At 41.0% G+C, this 16,836-nt stretch overlaps 1 protein-coding gene across 1 annotated transcript in view; it reads right to left on the minus strand.

Moving 5' to 3' along the window:
• LOC148035420 (ras-related protein RABH1b-like) overlaps positions 1–10,450 on the minus strand; it is a 35,651-nt gene extending 25,201 nt beyond the window's left edge. The window contains exon 1 of the mRNA XM_087680421.1: positions 9,915–10,450. Within this exon, the coding sequence (XP_087536547.1) occupies positions 9,915–10,043 (129 nt within the window). The 5' untranslated portion in view covers positions 10,044–10,450. The remainder of the gene's footprint in view (positions 1–9,914) is intronic.
• Positions 10,451–16,836: the final 6,386 nt, after the last annotated feature.

Here is a 16,836-nt window from a genome sequence, read left to right on the forward strand (position 1 = left end):
AATAATCTAACACAAACAAAATGCATATGCAATGGAGGTGCTATTCTATGCAATGGCGTTGCTATTCAAAGCTTATTGGGCATGGATTGCATTTGAAAGGGGCCTTTGGGCACCCAAAGGGCAGCAAACCACAAAAATGTAAACATTTAATTCAGCAACTTCAAAACACACTTAACTAGAGCTAAAATGCACATGTGACACCTGTTGGCCCCAAGGCTTGGCACAATTAGCATAGTACATTTCATGAGTTGTAGGCATTTATTTTTTTCCATTTCTGCCTATTTAAAAGTCGACTCTCCTTGTTTCCAACACATGACATCGATGTTGCCTCAGCATGAATCTACCTTACACTTATAGGGGAGGTTGTAATCTTAATTTGGCAGCCCTCATTCAAGTGCCTTGGCTGCTTCATAGAGAGGTGACATGCAAAATAAGAAGGGTCAATGCTAGTTCTGTGGCGAGAAGTAGCACCTCCACAAGGTCTACAAGAAGCCAGCAATGTTGCGGAAACAAAAGGAGAAGGAAAAGAAGAGCATGGACTCCTCCGATTCTTCACCATCCTCAGATTCTGGTTACAAATAGTAGCCATGTGACCTTCATCGCAGTGACCCTCAGAATCATTCTTCTAGCCCTAGTGCCACCATCCTTCCACGACTCGCTGTTCCCAAAGAGGGAAAGCAAGTAGAAGTGGTGATGGTGGGGCATGTGAGCCTCATCCATATGCAAGTGTAGTGAACCCTGAGCATGGCTCTCTACAAGCATAGATTAAGTCTAGCAAATTCAAATCCTCAAGCCGGTTTACCTTTCACCATCATGATGGAAGGTGAGACAAAGAGCAGCCTCTACTCCTAGTCTATTCCCACATGAGCGGACACTTTGGCAATCCAGCCAAGGCAAGGAATACATGGTCATGATAATGTCTTCTAAGGCACCTTGGTGGTGGCTTGATAAACTCCATGGTCCTATCTAATTGTCATTGTACATGTACCATGGTATATTTCCATGAATGTTTCGCATTCACCCTTCTTGTGCCATGCCTTTGTCCCACATAGCCTATATGCATGCCCATTGCATGCGGAGTGTCAAATCCTTCATTGTCAGTGCAATGACCACCATGCCCAAAGCTAGGGTCCCAAAATTCGTACACATTGTAATCAAAAACCTTACGTGGAGTTTAACCAAATCATTAAAAGCTATTTTACATTTCTCATTCTGGTAACATGTCCCCCTTGAAACATCACAAACAACCCCAATTGCACCCAATTAAGATCCAACACGACATACCAAATGGCTAGTACATGTGACCAAATAACTAAACAATACTATTATCACATGTACCACCAATGTACCATTATCAAAAAGGTAGTTACTGCACTAGTGAACACCAAACATAATTGTACAAATCCCATAGAGACAAGGAACGCCCGTTCCTACAAATAGGAATGGATTAACGTGTTCCAGGAGGTCCGAGCCCAGGAAACGCTAGCGGAACATTCCAGCCCGTTCCCTGTCCCGTTCCCTAGCCATTCCAGGGTTGTTCCCTATTTGGAACGGTCGTTCCAACAACTGACTTTTTTTTCTAAAAAAGGTCGATTCACGTTGCAATTCACTGGCCCGACTCTCGCGCCTCTCACCTCTCCCACCTGCATTACGCAACTACCCCGCCTGTGTCGTCTACCTGCTCCCGCTTCTCCCACCTGCCTTGCCTTGTCAAAAGATGACGTACCAATGAGACAATAGGGTTTGCAAGGAGGAACATGGAGTGAACTCGGCAAACACGGAGAAGAGAAGAGAAGAGAGAAGAAACTTTGATGAACGGAATGATGAAGTTCTGAATCATGAAGTGAATGTGATACAAGGGAACAAGGGTGCCGTAGCACAAGGAAGATGATGAAGACAGCCACGAACCACGAACCGCAATGTCCTCCTAAAGGGGTGTGAGGGTAGTGGAGAGGCTGGAGAGAAGAGGTGACAGACTAAATGAATCAGCCATAAGGAATGAATGAGAGAGTGGCCTATAAATTGGCACAGTCAGTCTACCATGGCACCCCTTTTTGGAGCTGCAAACCCTAAACGCAAAACGCAAAAATGCAAAAAACGCAAACTGCGGGTGAAGGGTGAAGGGTGAAGGGTTTCTCAACCCCCCCTCTCAAGCCCAAAAAGGGGAAGAAGAGAAGAGTGAGGTGGAGATGGAATGCTACATGCTGAAGAATGCTCATGCAACAGGTGCAACTTGGACAGTATCCCTCGTGGGGAAATTGTTCACTTGCCCAAGAGTCCTAGTAGAAAGATGATGAAAACATGCAATGCATAGGAGGAATGTCGGACTTTGTGCGGTGTTAAGAACCATAAGGATACCCTGTACTCGATCTCGGGAGATGGCTCTATGCTGACCAAGGGACGAAGAAGATACACCTTGTAATCTGAGAATACCACCTGAAAGGAGACCTTTGAAGATAGTCAGGAGATTGGATGAGCTATAGAACCCGAACTCAACCTCAGGAGAGAAGCCACTAGCTTCATGACTCCATGTTGGAAGGAATACAAAGGCCTAGCCACCAAGTCGCTTTGTTGAAGATCCAAGGGCACCGATCTAGGTAGATCCTCTAGATCCTGGGTACGAGTAGAAGGGATGACTGGTCCAAGACAGCCACCCCAAGAAAGTAGAGGATGGGGGAAGAACTTCATGTGGAGTAGGTCCTCCCTCTGAGATGAGAGGTGAAGGAGCCCCCGCGGAAATCGAAGAAGTAGATGCCCCCTCTGAGGGCAAAGAAATAGCATCCCCCTCTGAATCTCCCTCTGAAGTAGATAGGGAATCCAAAAACTCATGGATCACGGACTCCGAAATGTCTAATGACGAAGGAAGTGCCGCCAATTGTGCCGAAGAAGGTATCTGGGGTGCCGAAGTGCTCCCAGAGGTAGCCTCTCGAACTTGAGTAGTTCAGGGTGGGAAGGGGTGGGGCTCAAAATGAGCAAGAGGTGGGCAACAGTCACTATCTCTCAATGGAGCGGACTGGGTAGCCGAAGAAGAGGAAGGAGTCAAGTAGCCACTGTCGAAGGAGCGGATTAACAAGGAGACGGTATCAAACGATCATTGTCTCTCAATGGAGTGAACTGCAGATCTGTAGGCTGTGGAAGCCACTGTACCTGAAAATAGGTGAAAGAAGACTGCCGCTGGCATTGCGATGATCTCCAGGAGGTCGTAGCACCAATCGATCCTCCATGCGCTCGAAAGGACTTAGTGCGCATCGGATGTGTCTTATTGCCTTGAGCATAGTACTCTAATAACCGATGTAGAACGATCTCAATGGCCCAGAAAGGAGAGGTGGCACAAGGAGTGCTTGGTGGAAGACATATACTTCGGGAGGGTGGGGAGCAAAGGTTGAAGTTGACAAGCATCGGTAGTGCGTCCGGTGATGCCACAACAGGAGCACCTAGTAGATTGGTCATCTGTTGATAAAGCAGCCATGGGTATCAGTGTGCCTTGTTGAAGAAGGAAGAGGTCAGCCACCATGAACCACGAACTGCAATGTCCACCTCAAGGGGTATGAGGGCAGTGTGAAGCACGAACCACAATGTCCGCCTGAAGGGGTGGGAGGGCAGCGCAAGGGCTGGAAGTGAGCTACCAGTGGGAGAAGGATGCGACCAGCAGCAAGAGATTGTAGCTAGTAGAAAAACGCAGGTGAGGAGAGAGAAAGACTAAAAACGCAAGTAAGGAGAGAGAAAGACTAAAAACATAGGCTGCAAGAGAAAGAAAGACTAAAAACGCAAGAAAAAACAGCAACAGCAGTCAATATGCTGAAATCAACTCCGAACAGTGTATGATAGGCCAGAAACAGGCACCAGACTATTGTAGACAGCAATGGCCAGGTTGGACCGCGATGTTCTCTGCGTCCGAGGTGTGGGCAGCAAGCTGAAATACCTGAAATCTGCAAAAACGAGATTGTTTTCTAAATGGAGAGTAATCAGCAACAGTCGCCTTGCTGTAAACAGCTGCAAACTGCGGGTGGAAGGCTGGAAACAGGTGCCAGACTGTAGATGATAGCAAGGGACAGCTGAGACTGCGATGTCCTCCGCGAAAGGGGTGTGGGCAGCAAGCTGAAAACACCTGAAACCTACAAAAACGAGATTTTGATGCAACGAACGAATAAGAGAAGTGGATGCCGAACCCGCCACTGGTCTTTGCCTTCACTAGAGTGGAGGATCTTTACCGCTATTTGAGCAGATCCAGCTCTGATACCATGTCAAAAGATGACGTACCAACGAGACAGTAGGGTTTGCGGGGAGGAATACGGAGTGAACTCGGCAAACATGGAGAAGAGAAGAGAAGAGAGAAGAAACTTTGATGAATGGAATGATGAAGTTCTGAATCATGGAGTGAATGTGATACAAGGGAACAAGGGTAGCACAAGGAAGATGATGAAGACAGCCATGAACCACAAGCTGTAATGTCCTCCTAAAGGGGTATGAGGGTAGTGGAGAGGCTAGAGAGAAGAGGTGACGGACTGAATGAATCAGCCATAAGGAATGAATGAGAGAGTGGTCTATAAATGACTCACCGGCTATGGAGGCACTCGCACCTGCTCCCTCTCTCCAAGGATTGTCCAGTGATGAATGAATAAATGAGGAGGGAGCCTGACAATAAATAGGACAAAGCAAATAATGCCCAAACCTCAATAAATAATGGCAAATAAAATGCCTAAATAATCTATATGTGCCCAGCCTGTTTGAATTACAAGTCCAAACTCAACCATGAACTGACTAATCTGCTAACAAGGTCGTGGTATCAGACAAAGTTCATTGCACACTTCATGGGAACCAAAGAAAAAAGAGGAAACAGATGCAACAGTGGCACGCTTTTTTTTACCATAACCATATTGCATTCAAATCAGCCAGGTCACCTTATTTTTTAAATATGGTAACAAAGATTGCAGAGAATGGACCCACATATAAGCCGCCTTCATCAAAAACTATCAGGACTACATTGCTTCAAAAGGAGAAAGTGGCCATAGAGATCGCAATAGCAAATATTCGCAATCAATGGGCAAGAAATGGAGTAGATGGATGGAGTGACACGCGCCATAGGTCCATACATGGTGTTGTCGCATATTCTCGTAGGGGTGTATACTTCATTGGTAGTCATGATGCTTTAGAGACTGGAAAGAGTGCAGATGTATTGGCACATCTGAGTGGTGCGAGGCAGTGCAGGCTGTTGGGGCAGAAAATGTAGTGCAGTTTGTGGCAAATGATGGAACCTACAAACAGGGTAGCAAGAAACATTTTAATGGCAATGTATCTACATATCACCTTTAGTCCATGCATGGCGCATTGCTTGAATAACTTGTTGAAGGATATTGGGGACTTGCCACGGATTGCATCTCTTGTTGTGAAAAGCAACAAGATTATCACATTTATATGTAATCATCAATACTTGCATGCTGAGTTTCGCAAGAGAAGTGACAAAGAACTTCTCAAATACTCAGATACACGATTTGCATATAACTTTCTTATGCTTGGTCGATTGCACTATTGCAAAGGTGCAACTAGGGAGCTATATGCTAGTGATGAGTATGAAAATTGGACTGGGGCTGCCACTGCTACTGCTGTGTTATGTAATGCATGTCTTTGATAGAGATTTTTGGGATGAGGTGAATCGCAACAACCAAATGGTTGATCCTATTATGCACATGTTGAGGCTTGTAGATAGCATGGATCCATGCATTGGGAAGATCTATGAAGGTATGGATCGCATGATTGAGAGGTTGGAGAGTTTGGAACCAAAGGCAAATAGGTATGAGCAGATCAAGGAGTTATGCATCAGCAGATGCAATGAGTATGACTCTCCTATACATGCTGCAGCATATGTGCTTGAACCTGAGTTTCAAGAAAAGATGCAAGAAAGAGACCTTGAGGTGATCAAGGCTTGAAACATATTGCTGGCAAGGCTTTATCCTAGCCGTGAAATGCAACACAAAATTAAAAATCAGCTCTCTGTGTATCGGCAAACATTAGGGATGTTTGGTACAGAGGATGCACTAGAGAACAAGACAAATATTGAGGCTGCTTTATGGTGGAAGGACTACGGGGCAAAAGCTCCAAAGTTGCAAAGTTTGGCTATTCATATTCTTAGCCAAACAATTAGCTCTTCTTGTTTAGAGCAACTATAGAGCTCATTCAATCACATTCACTCAAAGAAGAGAAATCGTCTTGGTACAATGAAGACGAATGACCTAGTTTATGTGAGCTCCAATCTTCGCTTGCTAGCTCGTACATCAATTGCAAAGGCTGATTGCCTTATACATTGGGAAAAATATGACGATGATGATGATGATGATGATGGTGATGGTGATGAGCACGATGTTATTCAGCAGGATAAGCATTCAAGCACATGGAGCCATCTTCCATGAATCAAAGCACTTAGCGGCTAGCCTTTTGGAACTTTAGAGTGTTGACTTGGAAATTGGAGCTCTTGTAACTTGGATCTTTAGACTTTAAAGTTTAGTATATATTTTGTGTCTTTGCAATGCACACTTGTTGGACTTATGCAACATTGTTGATTACAATGTTCAATCATGAATGCGACAATCCATTGCTGATTACAATGTTTTGAATCTTTATTATTGTTGAAACTTGATTATTATATCTCTAATTTCATAAATTATGGTTGATATGATCTCTCTAGATTCTAAGACTTGACTCTCTCTCTCTCTCTCTCTCTCTCTCTCTCTCTCTCTCTCTCTCTCTATATATATATATATATATATATATATATATATATATATATGTATATATATATATGTATATATGTATATGTATATATGTATATATATGTATATATGTATGTATATGTATATATGTATATATGTATATGTATATGTATATGTATATATGTATATATGTATATATATATGTATATATATGTATATATATGTATATATGTATATATATATGTATATATATCTATATATATATATATCTATATATGTATATATATATACATATATATATACATATATATGTATACATACATATGTATGTATACATATATATATACATATATATGTATATATATATCTATATATATATATATACATATATATATATATATATATATGTATATATATATATATGTATGCCGTTCCCTCCATTCCCGTTCCCTAACTTTGGGCATTCCCCTCGTTCCGGGGGGTCCCGTTCTTGGTAACTATGACAAATCCACAACTCTCAAAATGAAACTCATTGCACAAGTAAATAATCATGGCAACATGTGTCTGCCACACTAACTCATAGATATCTCAAGACTAAAACACTATCAACACCACAACATCTCTGCAAAATCTAGGAGAGATCTCCACTCAACCTCTAGATATGCGAGTGTAGCTATACCAAGAAATAGAAACATGAAACACCACCTCGCTCTAGAGCATCAGCAATACTCCAAATCAAGAAACAGAGTTTATAGAACAAGCCCATACCTTGTATACCAAATTCCCCTGCAAGACCTTCTGATTGTCCAAGCATACCAATTTGCCTATCCAGCTGCATGCCAATATTACCATACATGCCAAAATGCATTCCAAGTTACAACCCCCCCAAGTATATTGCACTACAAATCTAGCACAATAATTTGAAGACCAGCAACTTAGTTCCTTTCCATTCAAAGACTTGCCCAAGGCATTACCAGCTATAGCTTGAAACACTGAGCTCCTATCAAAGCACCCTGAAAGTGCCAAAGGTTGTAAAACAGTTCATTATCCATATTTTTGCCGTGCCCATGCATATTGACACCTTGCACCCCTTGGGAATACCCAAAGTCTATCCATAAGAAACAAGTTGATTCCATGGTAATAAACATTCTACTAAATTGGAGGTCCCTATACATTTGCCCATAAGCCTCACTAAGCCGTTTAGAAATGTGCCTTAAACATTGTATTATCATCCCGAACATATTGCACTTTCCTCAGTGCTTGAGAATGAGTTGCATTCATACTATTCCCATTGATTGCAATGCTTTCCAATAGCACTTTCTGCACTAGGTGACTCAAAAGCATGCAACAGACATGAAAATAAGTGGATGTCTGAATCGTTAAGCATACTACATCACACAGCTTGCTTATATTTTAGTAAATGTATCTGTGCCTCAATCAATTATCAAGTTAGCCTTTATCCATTCCAAACTCAGCAAGCAAACGACTTCAAGTGACCATATAATTGTTCCAACTCTCAGCACCTTGTCAAAAAGCTTTTCAGATCAAGGGTAAAAATTTAAAATGGTTGACCAACATTATGGATATCTCGAATGGCCCTACGCAATCAAAGTGGGGTTTGATGATTCTACGTACCATGTAAATCATTAAAGGTTTGTCCTATATTGTCTCACTCGAGTTTTAGGCAAGTTAAAGCAACTTTCAATCCTTAATTAATCAATGAGATCAACTAGTTAGTCAAATTCACCTATTAGACTACAAGGGCCACTCACTAGAAATGATCCCTAAGCTAAAAAGAGCTAGGACACTACAATGTTTGCCCAAGGTTTGTGCCATCCTACATTTACATTACATTTCCAAGGGTGAGCAAGATATACTTCAACTATAATCTAAAAGAACTTAGAAAAAGCTCAAGATGGACCACCTGCCTTGGAGCTCCAACTGACTACCCATTATAAGCGAGCCACCCCAAACTAGTCCATAATCCCAATACCCTAGATCTCCTCACACCTGGAATGCAATTTGATGAAAACTTGAAAGAGCAATGAAGCAAAAGAGCATGAATAAAACAAGGGTCATGCACAAACAAAGACCGTTCAGCTGATGAACTTGATCTGAATGCTCCGTAATTGTGTCAGTCACCAATGACCACATTGTTGTGCCTCTAGATCTTGAGCCAAAAGACTCCACGTTTGCTGAGATAGCTCCTTGGGACCACAAATCAGTGATCTTGATGCCAAAGAAGCCTCATCATGTGCCATGTGAAACTTGCTTCCTCTTACTTATAAGTGGCAGGCAAAGGTCATGGTGTGCAAAAAGGACAGAAGGTTGAGCTCATGGAGCAATGTGAGTGATATTAGATGGCATGCAGGAGGCAAGCAGGCAGGTACAGCTAGGGCTGAGCACATAAGTGAGAAAATAAGTCAAATAAAGCATAAGGACAACAAAACTTAGACCCGACCTTACTTTTAAGGCATCAATACACCTTGTACAGCAATTGGATTTCACACATCTTCCAATTTTGAAGTATGCATTTACGTGTAGGCAAGATGAAACGTGCTTTTGTAGGAAAGAAAACAAAATCTTCTGAAATGAGGATTTTGTGCAAGTGAAACGTCTGTCAAGTCAGGACTCACTATCCATTCTCAAAGTTCCTCGAAAAAAGCAGTGTAAACACAGATTTGACGTGGTCACTTGTGATATGTTGGGTCTCAACATGCTCAGCAGATGTCTCATCCAACCAGAGTTCCCTAAAATGAGACAGACAGTACACCCTGTGTACATATATGCCTTATTTTATAAGGCCACAAACTACAGGCCATTATAGGAACGACCTAATAGATTCTACAACGTTATAGCGAGTTTGTTGAATAACATCAACCATGGGATTTAGGCTGCGATAGAACGATGCCGTTCATAACTTAACAATTGCGCATAGATAGTTTAAGCACATTCAGATTGATAAACAGGAAGCTAGGATGATTCCCTGGCAATTATAACGTGGTTGCAATACTGCATAATGATGCATAATTGTCCACGCAAACAAAACCATAAATAATCAAGCATGCAGCTAAAGACCGAGGTTTCTGGAGACGCCGGTTACAATGATCAGATCTGCAGGTTTGTGCAACGATCTACGTAAACCAGGATTTGACAACAATATATAAAGCACATTAATCCGGTGTGAGAGACGCTCAACCAGAGTACCTGGTAAGTATTGTCGAATTTATCATACATGAATCTGGTAATGATGCTGGTTTTCCCGACGGACTGATCCCCGAGGAAGACGAGCTTATACTTAGCGAGAGGGGACACTGTGGTGGTGGTGGTTCCCATCGAATCCAACGCAAGATCTCAGCAGAGGCTTTTCAATATGCAAGAGTTCCTTTCTACCAATGGCGAGCCTCCAGCTTCCTATACGGAAGGCACTACCTCCGTCGTTTACGACAAACTGCCTCTTGTGTTCTCCCACCTTGATAGAGATGGACTAGAGAGAGCGTTTTCTATTTTCTCAGGAGAAATGCTTAATGATGGAATCAGGAGAAGAGTCAGAAACACTGCTTGGTGATGGAAGGAGAAGAACAAGAAGAAGGTGAGTTTGGAGGAAGACGGCGATCAACGCGAAAACCTGTTCTTATTATGTCAGCACACCCCCTTCTTCTTTCCTCGGCTTCTTTCTACCCGCCGACTACTACACCACAATCACAAGACGTGTGCACATGGACAATTTTGCCTCCTTTCCCACGCCCTTTTGAGAGAGTGAGAGAGAGAGGAACTGAGGAAGGTAGATAGAATACAAGAGCTTTAAGGGAGCACCAATTGAGGGTCGCATCTCTTTTTAATTTTGAACTTTGTAAAACTCTTAATAAGCATTGCATCTTTTAGTGTCATTAGTTGGCCCCTCATTGTCATTCTTGTTTTGTAAATCGCTATCATCATGTAACTCACAAAAAGCAAAACAAAAAAAAAACTAGGTTGACATATGCAACTCAATAAAGAAGTTTGAAGTTCTATATGCAGTTCTTGCATGTTTGTTATGTAGCAGTTTTACCGATGGTGTTTAGACATGCATCGTGTTTCAAAGCAAACTATGTATGTAGATAAGTTTTTATGTTGTTTCAATACATGGAGGATGTCGAAAGGAGAATATGTATGCATATGTAATTTGAGTCACTGATCCTGATTTTGAACATTCACATTTCTTTTGGTCGTAGGCTCTATGGCCAAGTAGAAATAAGAACAGAAACACTGTATTTTCCAAGGTGATGTCTAGGCAAGGTGAGGTTCTTACAGGCAAGCCTTTCGTCTTGAACATCGTTGTTCTTTCAATGAGACGGATATTATTCAGTAATATGATGCATGTGAACTCGTGTTGATCGGCTCTTTGAAATGCTTGTCCCTCATCGGCTTGGCTCAACTACATTTTCGAGCAAACTATAGCATATTTCATTCTCGTGATCTGCTTGGAGCATTGGGTCGAATGGAGAGCTTTCACGATGGAGCTCTATAATCCTTTCAATGGATTGTCTGTTGAGGATGCAAAGCCCTATCCTTGGATGTGGATGTTTTGTTGTAGCCATGTATCTGGATCAGTGGATTATGTAGCATGTTGAAAGCAAACACATCCACAATATCAGATGTAGTCAAGTCAATTCTAGTAGATGGTTGCAAAAGCGATCCATCATTCCAAGAGACTAGTAGAGGATTATCGAGAATAGATCGACGATCCAAGGTTCCGTTCACAATCGCTCTTGTCGTTTTTGCAGACCGAGATGGGTGTAACAATGATCCTCAATAATTGAAGTTGTAACGGCTTTGCATTGAGAATTCATTTTCTGTAGTTTGGTAAGAGTGACACCATGTATTTGTTTCTCTCTTTCTTCGCAAGACATGGTCGGCATTTAGTCATCATCATGTTGACTCCGTGTTGTTGGCATGCAAAGACGAGAATAGTGCTTGACAAAGCCATTGTAACTTGTATTTCTTCTGTAAATGGATTGTTTTTTTGCGAGTTGAAAGCATGATGTTGCATTGTGACTATACCATAGGATGCGCACATTGTTAGTCTTCCAATGATGCTTTCACATTTTGTCACCCAAGATGATTCTAAATTTTCTATGTCATACCAAGTTGCAACAAACAGTTTTAGTGATGTTTTTCTAGAAGCCATAGTTTTCATTTTTCTAGAAGTCCTAAAAGATGCCTTATGACTTTGTTTCTTCATAGCGTCCATTAATGTTGATGAGAACAATATGTTTTTATCATAAAACTGCAGTATACTTGTTCACAAAAAAACATGCTATACTTTGTAATTTTTTTAATATTAAAAAAAGATAGTTCTTTTTTTGATATGTAAGGATGATGAATTTTTTTCTTCTTAATAGTAATTCTAATAAAATAAATAAATGAAATCAATAAACAATAATGATACTTAATTTTTTTTAACTAAATGAAATGAGAAAACATGCTATATAACATGTCAAAGAGTTGGCACAAATCTCTTCGTAATTAAATAATTATGAGAGAAGGTGTCATTCTCCCATCCATTCAAAATATCTAATTTATTGAAGTTTTACGTTTTCATTTTTTTCAATACGTTCGAAAGTTCATTATGCTTTCATTTTTGCCATACGTTCAAAAGATAGTTTCTTTCATTTTCACTTCACTACTATTTACTAATCCTAAAAATAACAAATGACTAAGATTTGAATCTAACCTTAATAAACTAAAAAGATGAATGACAAAATTGTTTAAACTAATCCTAAAAATAACAAATGACGAAGATTTGAATATAACCTTTTAGCTTGCAAACACAATAACTGAGGAATTGGCATACTTTTTAGCTTGCAAACACAATAACTAAGGAATTGACATACGCATCTCCATACACTTGTGTATGACCTTCCTCTCTCCTTAAATAAGAGACAAATTTCATAATGAAGAGAATGGCCCATATTACTTAACTCTCTCCCCTTTATATAGGCTTAAGGCTTCCCAACATTCAAAGCTTTCAAGCTTTTGTAGTTTACAAACTTGAAAAGTCTAAAAGCTTTCAAACATTTAAGCTTTTCTTAAAAAGCTTTTCTCAATTTTGGGTGTACACTTATGTTTTCCTTCTTTAACCCAAAAAAATAACCAAAAATATAATTACAAAACATCACATAGCTGCACTTGTAAAAATCTAATGAGGAACCCTCAAATGCCACTAAGTAGGCCCCTTTTTTAATGTGAAATCTCAAATAATTATATTATTGACATAGATGATTATAGCTCCTAATAGAGACAAACAACCAAAAAATTTGTCAAAACACAATTACAATGAGACCTTGAGCATATTAACAATGTGCTTGAGCATGGTCTATCCTTTAAGGCTTTGTAAAATTGCAAGAGCCTACTTAGTAAGTATGGGCTAGAAATGCAAAGGTTCCATGTTTGTTTGAAGTAAGCCTCTTTACTCTATGGAGGGAATTGCAACCACTTGGTACAAGTGTATGTATCCTCTCATTGTTCAATGTGAACTAAGGCACTCCATCAAATGGTTGGACCAACTTTTTTGAGAGAGTGACGAAGGGGAGTGGGTGGGTGCCGTAGTCAAACTAAATGCCCTTAAAGGGCAATAAAGACATTAACACCCACATTTGCAAGAGCTGACATGTGGCAACCATCTCCCCAACCCTTCCCATGCAAGCTATTGGACATGGCAAGCATGCAACAGACCCAAATAATCAGGCTGGTCCATTTTAGAAGGTAGAAAGAAATGTGGAAACCATGGAGCTCGGCTACCTCTCAGTAGCAAAGGGCGAGGGTATCAACATGCAGGCCATCGAAAAGGAGATCAAAGGCAAGATTCGTTAATTCCTAGAGAAGAAGAAGGTATAGATTCAAGACCAAAAGAAGGTGCTCAAGGCACCTATCATGTTCTCGCTCCAATGTCTTAAGCAAAGGTATATTGACTTCTCAATCGTTTTGGAGGTTTCTTCTTCTTCATGGGGAGAATACCATCAGGGGATGAGTTTAGGAGGTGATTTCTCTTGATATATTGTGCGAGGGTAACACTACAACAATTTAGGTTCATTGGGAAAGGGTTCTTCTTGCACTGTTGGGTTCGAAGCAAGAGACATTGGATACAAAGATCGGCTATGGGCTATAGGGGTAGCTTTGTTTATGTGCTCCCTTTGACCCCTTGATTCTCCTCTACTAAAACACTAGCCCATGAGTGTCCGGTGTGGGTTGCCTTTCCTGATCTTCTTAACTAGATGGATAGCAAAGTACAAGTTCTAGCTAAAGCGTTGGGTAAGGGTCTATATCTACCCATGCTAGTCCATGAGATCATTTGATTAGAGAAGAGAAAGTGTGCATCCTTTGGGACTGGAGGAAGGAAACACCGCAGTTCCTAGAGGTCCAAGATGCATAGGGCTTTGAAGTCACATTGGAGGTTAAGTTCGCATTATTTCCTAATTCTTGCTATCATTGCCATGAAACAAGACACTTCATGAAGGATTGTCCACATAGGACTGTAAAGAACAAGCAAGAAGGTGATAACAACCCACGCATTAGGGTTTGGATAGAAAAGAGGGCATGCCCATTAAGGAAGCTAGGGAAAAGAAGAAAGCTACAGCTAGATAGCCAATACCAAAGAGAATCCAAGGTAAACCAAAGAATAGTGAAGACAAGAAACTATAGGAGAAGCCAAAACAATTGCCCAAGCCCCTAGTGGATCACAGAAAATATAAGGGAGAATATCCCTTCCACAAACAAAAAGAAATGGTCTGGGTAGGAGAAGAAAACTCTCGCTCAAACAACAAGTGGGGCTCCCATTGGTGGATAGAAATATCTATGGAGTGTTTAATAGGGATGATGAGATGGATGATGACACTGATTACTATTATGAATCATACACTTAAGCTCTCACTAATGACATGGAATATCAGGGGGGCTTGCACTCTTGGGAAACCGGATGTCCTTTCCCTCCAAGAGATCAAAATCCAACTGGGGGATTGGGAAGGAGACGTAATGCAAGGCCATGTCTACCTAATGGCACCACGCAAAAGAGGAAAGGGAGGCATGTTAACCTTTATCAAAGAAAAGTTTAAACCCTAGTTAGTAAAGAATGATGAGGGGAGATGCTTCCTAATTGTCACCATGTAGGTTGGAGTGGAGGAGATTAGAATCACAGTTATCTACACTACAAATTTCTCTACTAGCTAAGCAACTAAATGGAAAGAACTAAATTAAGCCATGCAAGGGGTCCAAACTTTTGTACTAAGGAATTTCAACATGATGACCTTGGGAGGAGACATATTCCATGTGCCAACAACCATGATGTTTGATGAGGGGAAGGCATGGGAGGATCTCAGCAGAGACCGTGACTTGGTAGACCTATCACATGTGGCAAAAAAACTCTCCAAGGGCCTTCACATGGCATGATTAGCAAAAGGGTGCAACCTGGAGGGCTACAAGTTTGAATCGTATATATGCCAATCAAGAATCTTAGTGGATCAGTCCCCCAACTTGCAGTAAGACTAATTGCAGAGATCTGCACTTCAGATCACATCCTCCTTGAGGCAATCTATAGAATCATGATTGTTTATCTAGTTAATTAGGCCCCCCCTTTAGGTTAAATACCTCATTCTTGTAGGATGGTCACCTCCTAATGCAAGCTAACATGCATTGATAACAGCCTGCATGCTTGTATTAACTCTATTGTCAGCTTCTCCAAAAGCTATGGTAGACATAGAGCTAAATGTCTTAGGAGACACATGGAGTCAACTAGCTATTGTAGGTGCACCTCGCTTAATGCTATTGCTCTGTAGCCTATTGAATCCTACTCTCGTGTGGCTCATCCGAGATGTTGAAGATTACATCAAAGCTCAAGAAAGATACCACATCTACAGTATTAAGACTCAATTAAGAGCCAAATTTGATGTTGAATCAGAGGCTAACTATTCTAATTTCTTTCAGATGCTACAAGCTAAGAAGAAGAGAGAAACCATTGCTATCATCAAGATGCTAAGGTCACTATACATCAAGGTGACTTTAGCGTCTCAAGGGCCTTTGCAAAACAACTGTTCTTGATTATAGGGCAATCAACCTCCATTCTGAATGGATATGAAGAGGCCTTGAAGATGTTGTGGGAACCTTAGGCCAATACAGTTAGCCCTCCCAGAGACAACCACCATGATTCCCAAGCCCTTTACATGTGATGAATTAGAGTAAGTCATCCAAAAGATGAAAGTGGGGAAGTCTCCTGGTCGTGACTGCCTTCTAGTGGACTGCTATAAGGCACTATGGGAGATATGTGTTCAATATCTATGTGATTTTGCCAATCATTTCAGAAATATTGGATTAGAGCAACCATGGATTGATCAAGCTTATACCAAAGTCTACAAATAGGTTGGCTATCACACAGTGGCATCCCTTGATGATACTAAACGTGTGCTATAAGATCATTGTAAAAGCAATAGTGTTGAGGATTAAGTTCCTACCCGTGTGGGTCATTCATAGAGACCAATATGGCTTCATACACAACAAACATATACATGATGTTATTCTCAATTTGGCTATTTCCATTGATCATGCATTAGGGTGGGATGGAAAGTTTGCCCTAATCAACATGGACATGGATAAGGCATATGACAGAATCACATGGGACTTTATCCTGGCTACCTTGGGATGGATGGATTTGGGGCCCCCTTTTGTAAAATGATTAAGGAGTTATTCTCTAATGCAACGGCATTAGTGAGCGTGAATGGGATGATATCTCATAGCTTCCAACTAAGGATATCAGTGAGGCAAGGTTGCTAGCCCCCTACTTGTTCAAATTAGAGTTGGAAGCATGAGAGAGTGTGCACAATAGGGAGAGAGAGAGCTCAAGTACAAGAACAAGATCTTGTTTAGTCAATTGTTCAAAGTACAACTAGTACACTCTCCTCTACATTTGAGTGTGTACTTTAGGTTGTTTATATAGCCTCTGGAGGAGTTAGGGTTAGGGTTAGGGTTTCCCTTGTCCTCCAGTCCATTTATACCTAGCTACCCTTATTCTCTCCAGTGTAAGGAGAGTTCCTATGCTTATCTTTCAATACCCCCCTCAATGCTAGGTGGCATTGGATAAAACATGATAGGATGCCTC

The sequence above is a fragment of the Lygodium microphyllum genome, chromosome 6, assembly GCF_053477565.2.
Source record: "Lygodium microphyllum isolate KBCC chromosome 6, Lygodium_microphyllum_v1.1.10, whole genome shotgun sequence".
Lineage (NCBI taxonomy): Eukaryota > Viridiplantae > Streptophyta > Polypodiopsida > Schizaeales > Lygodiaceae > Lygodium > Lygodium microphyllum.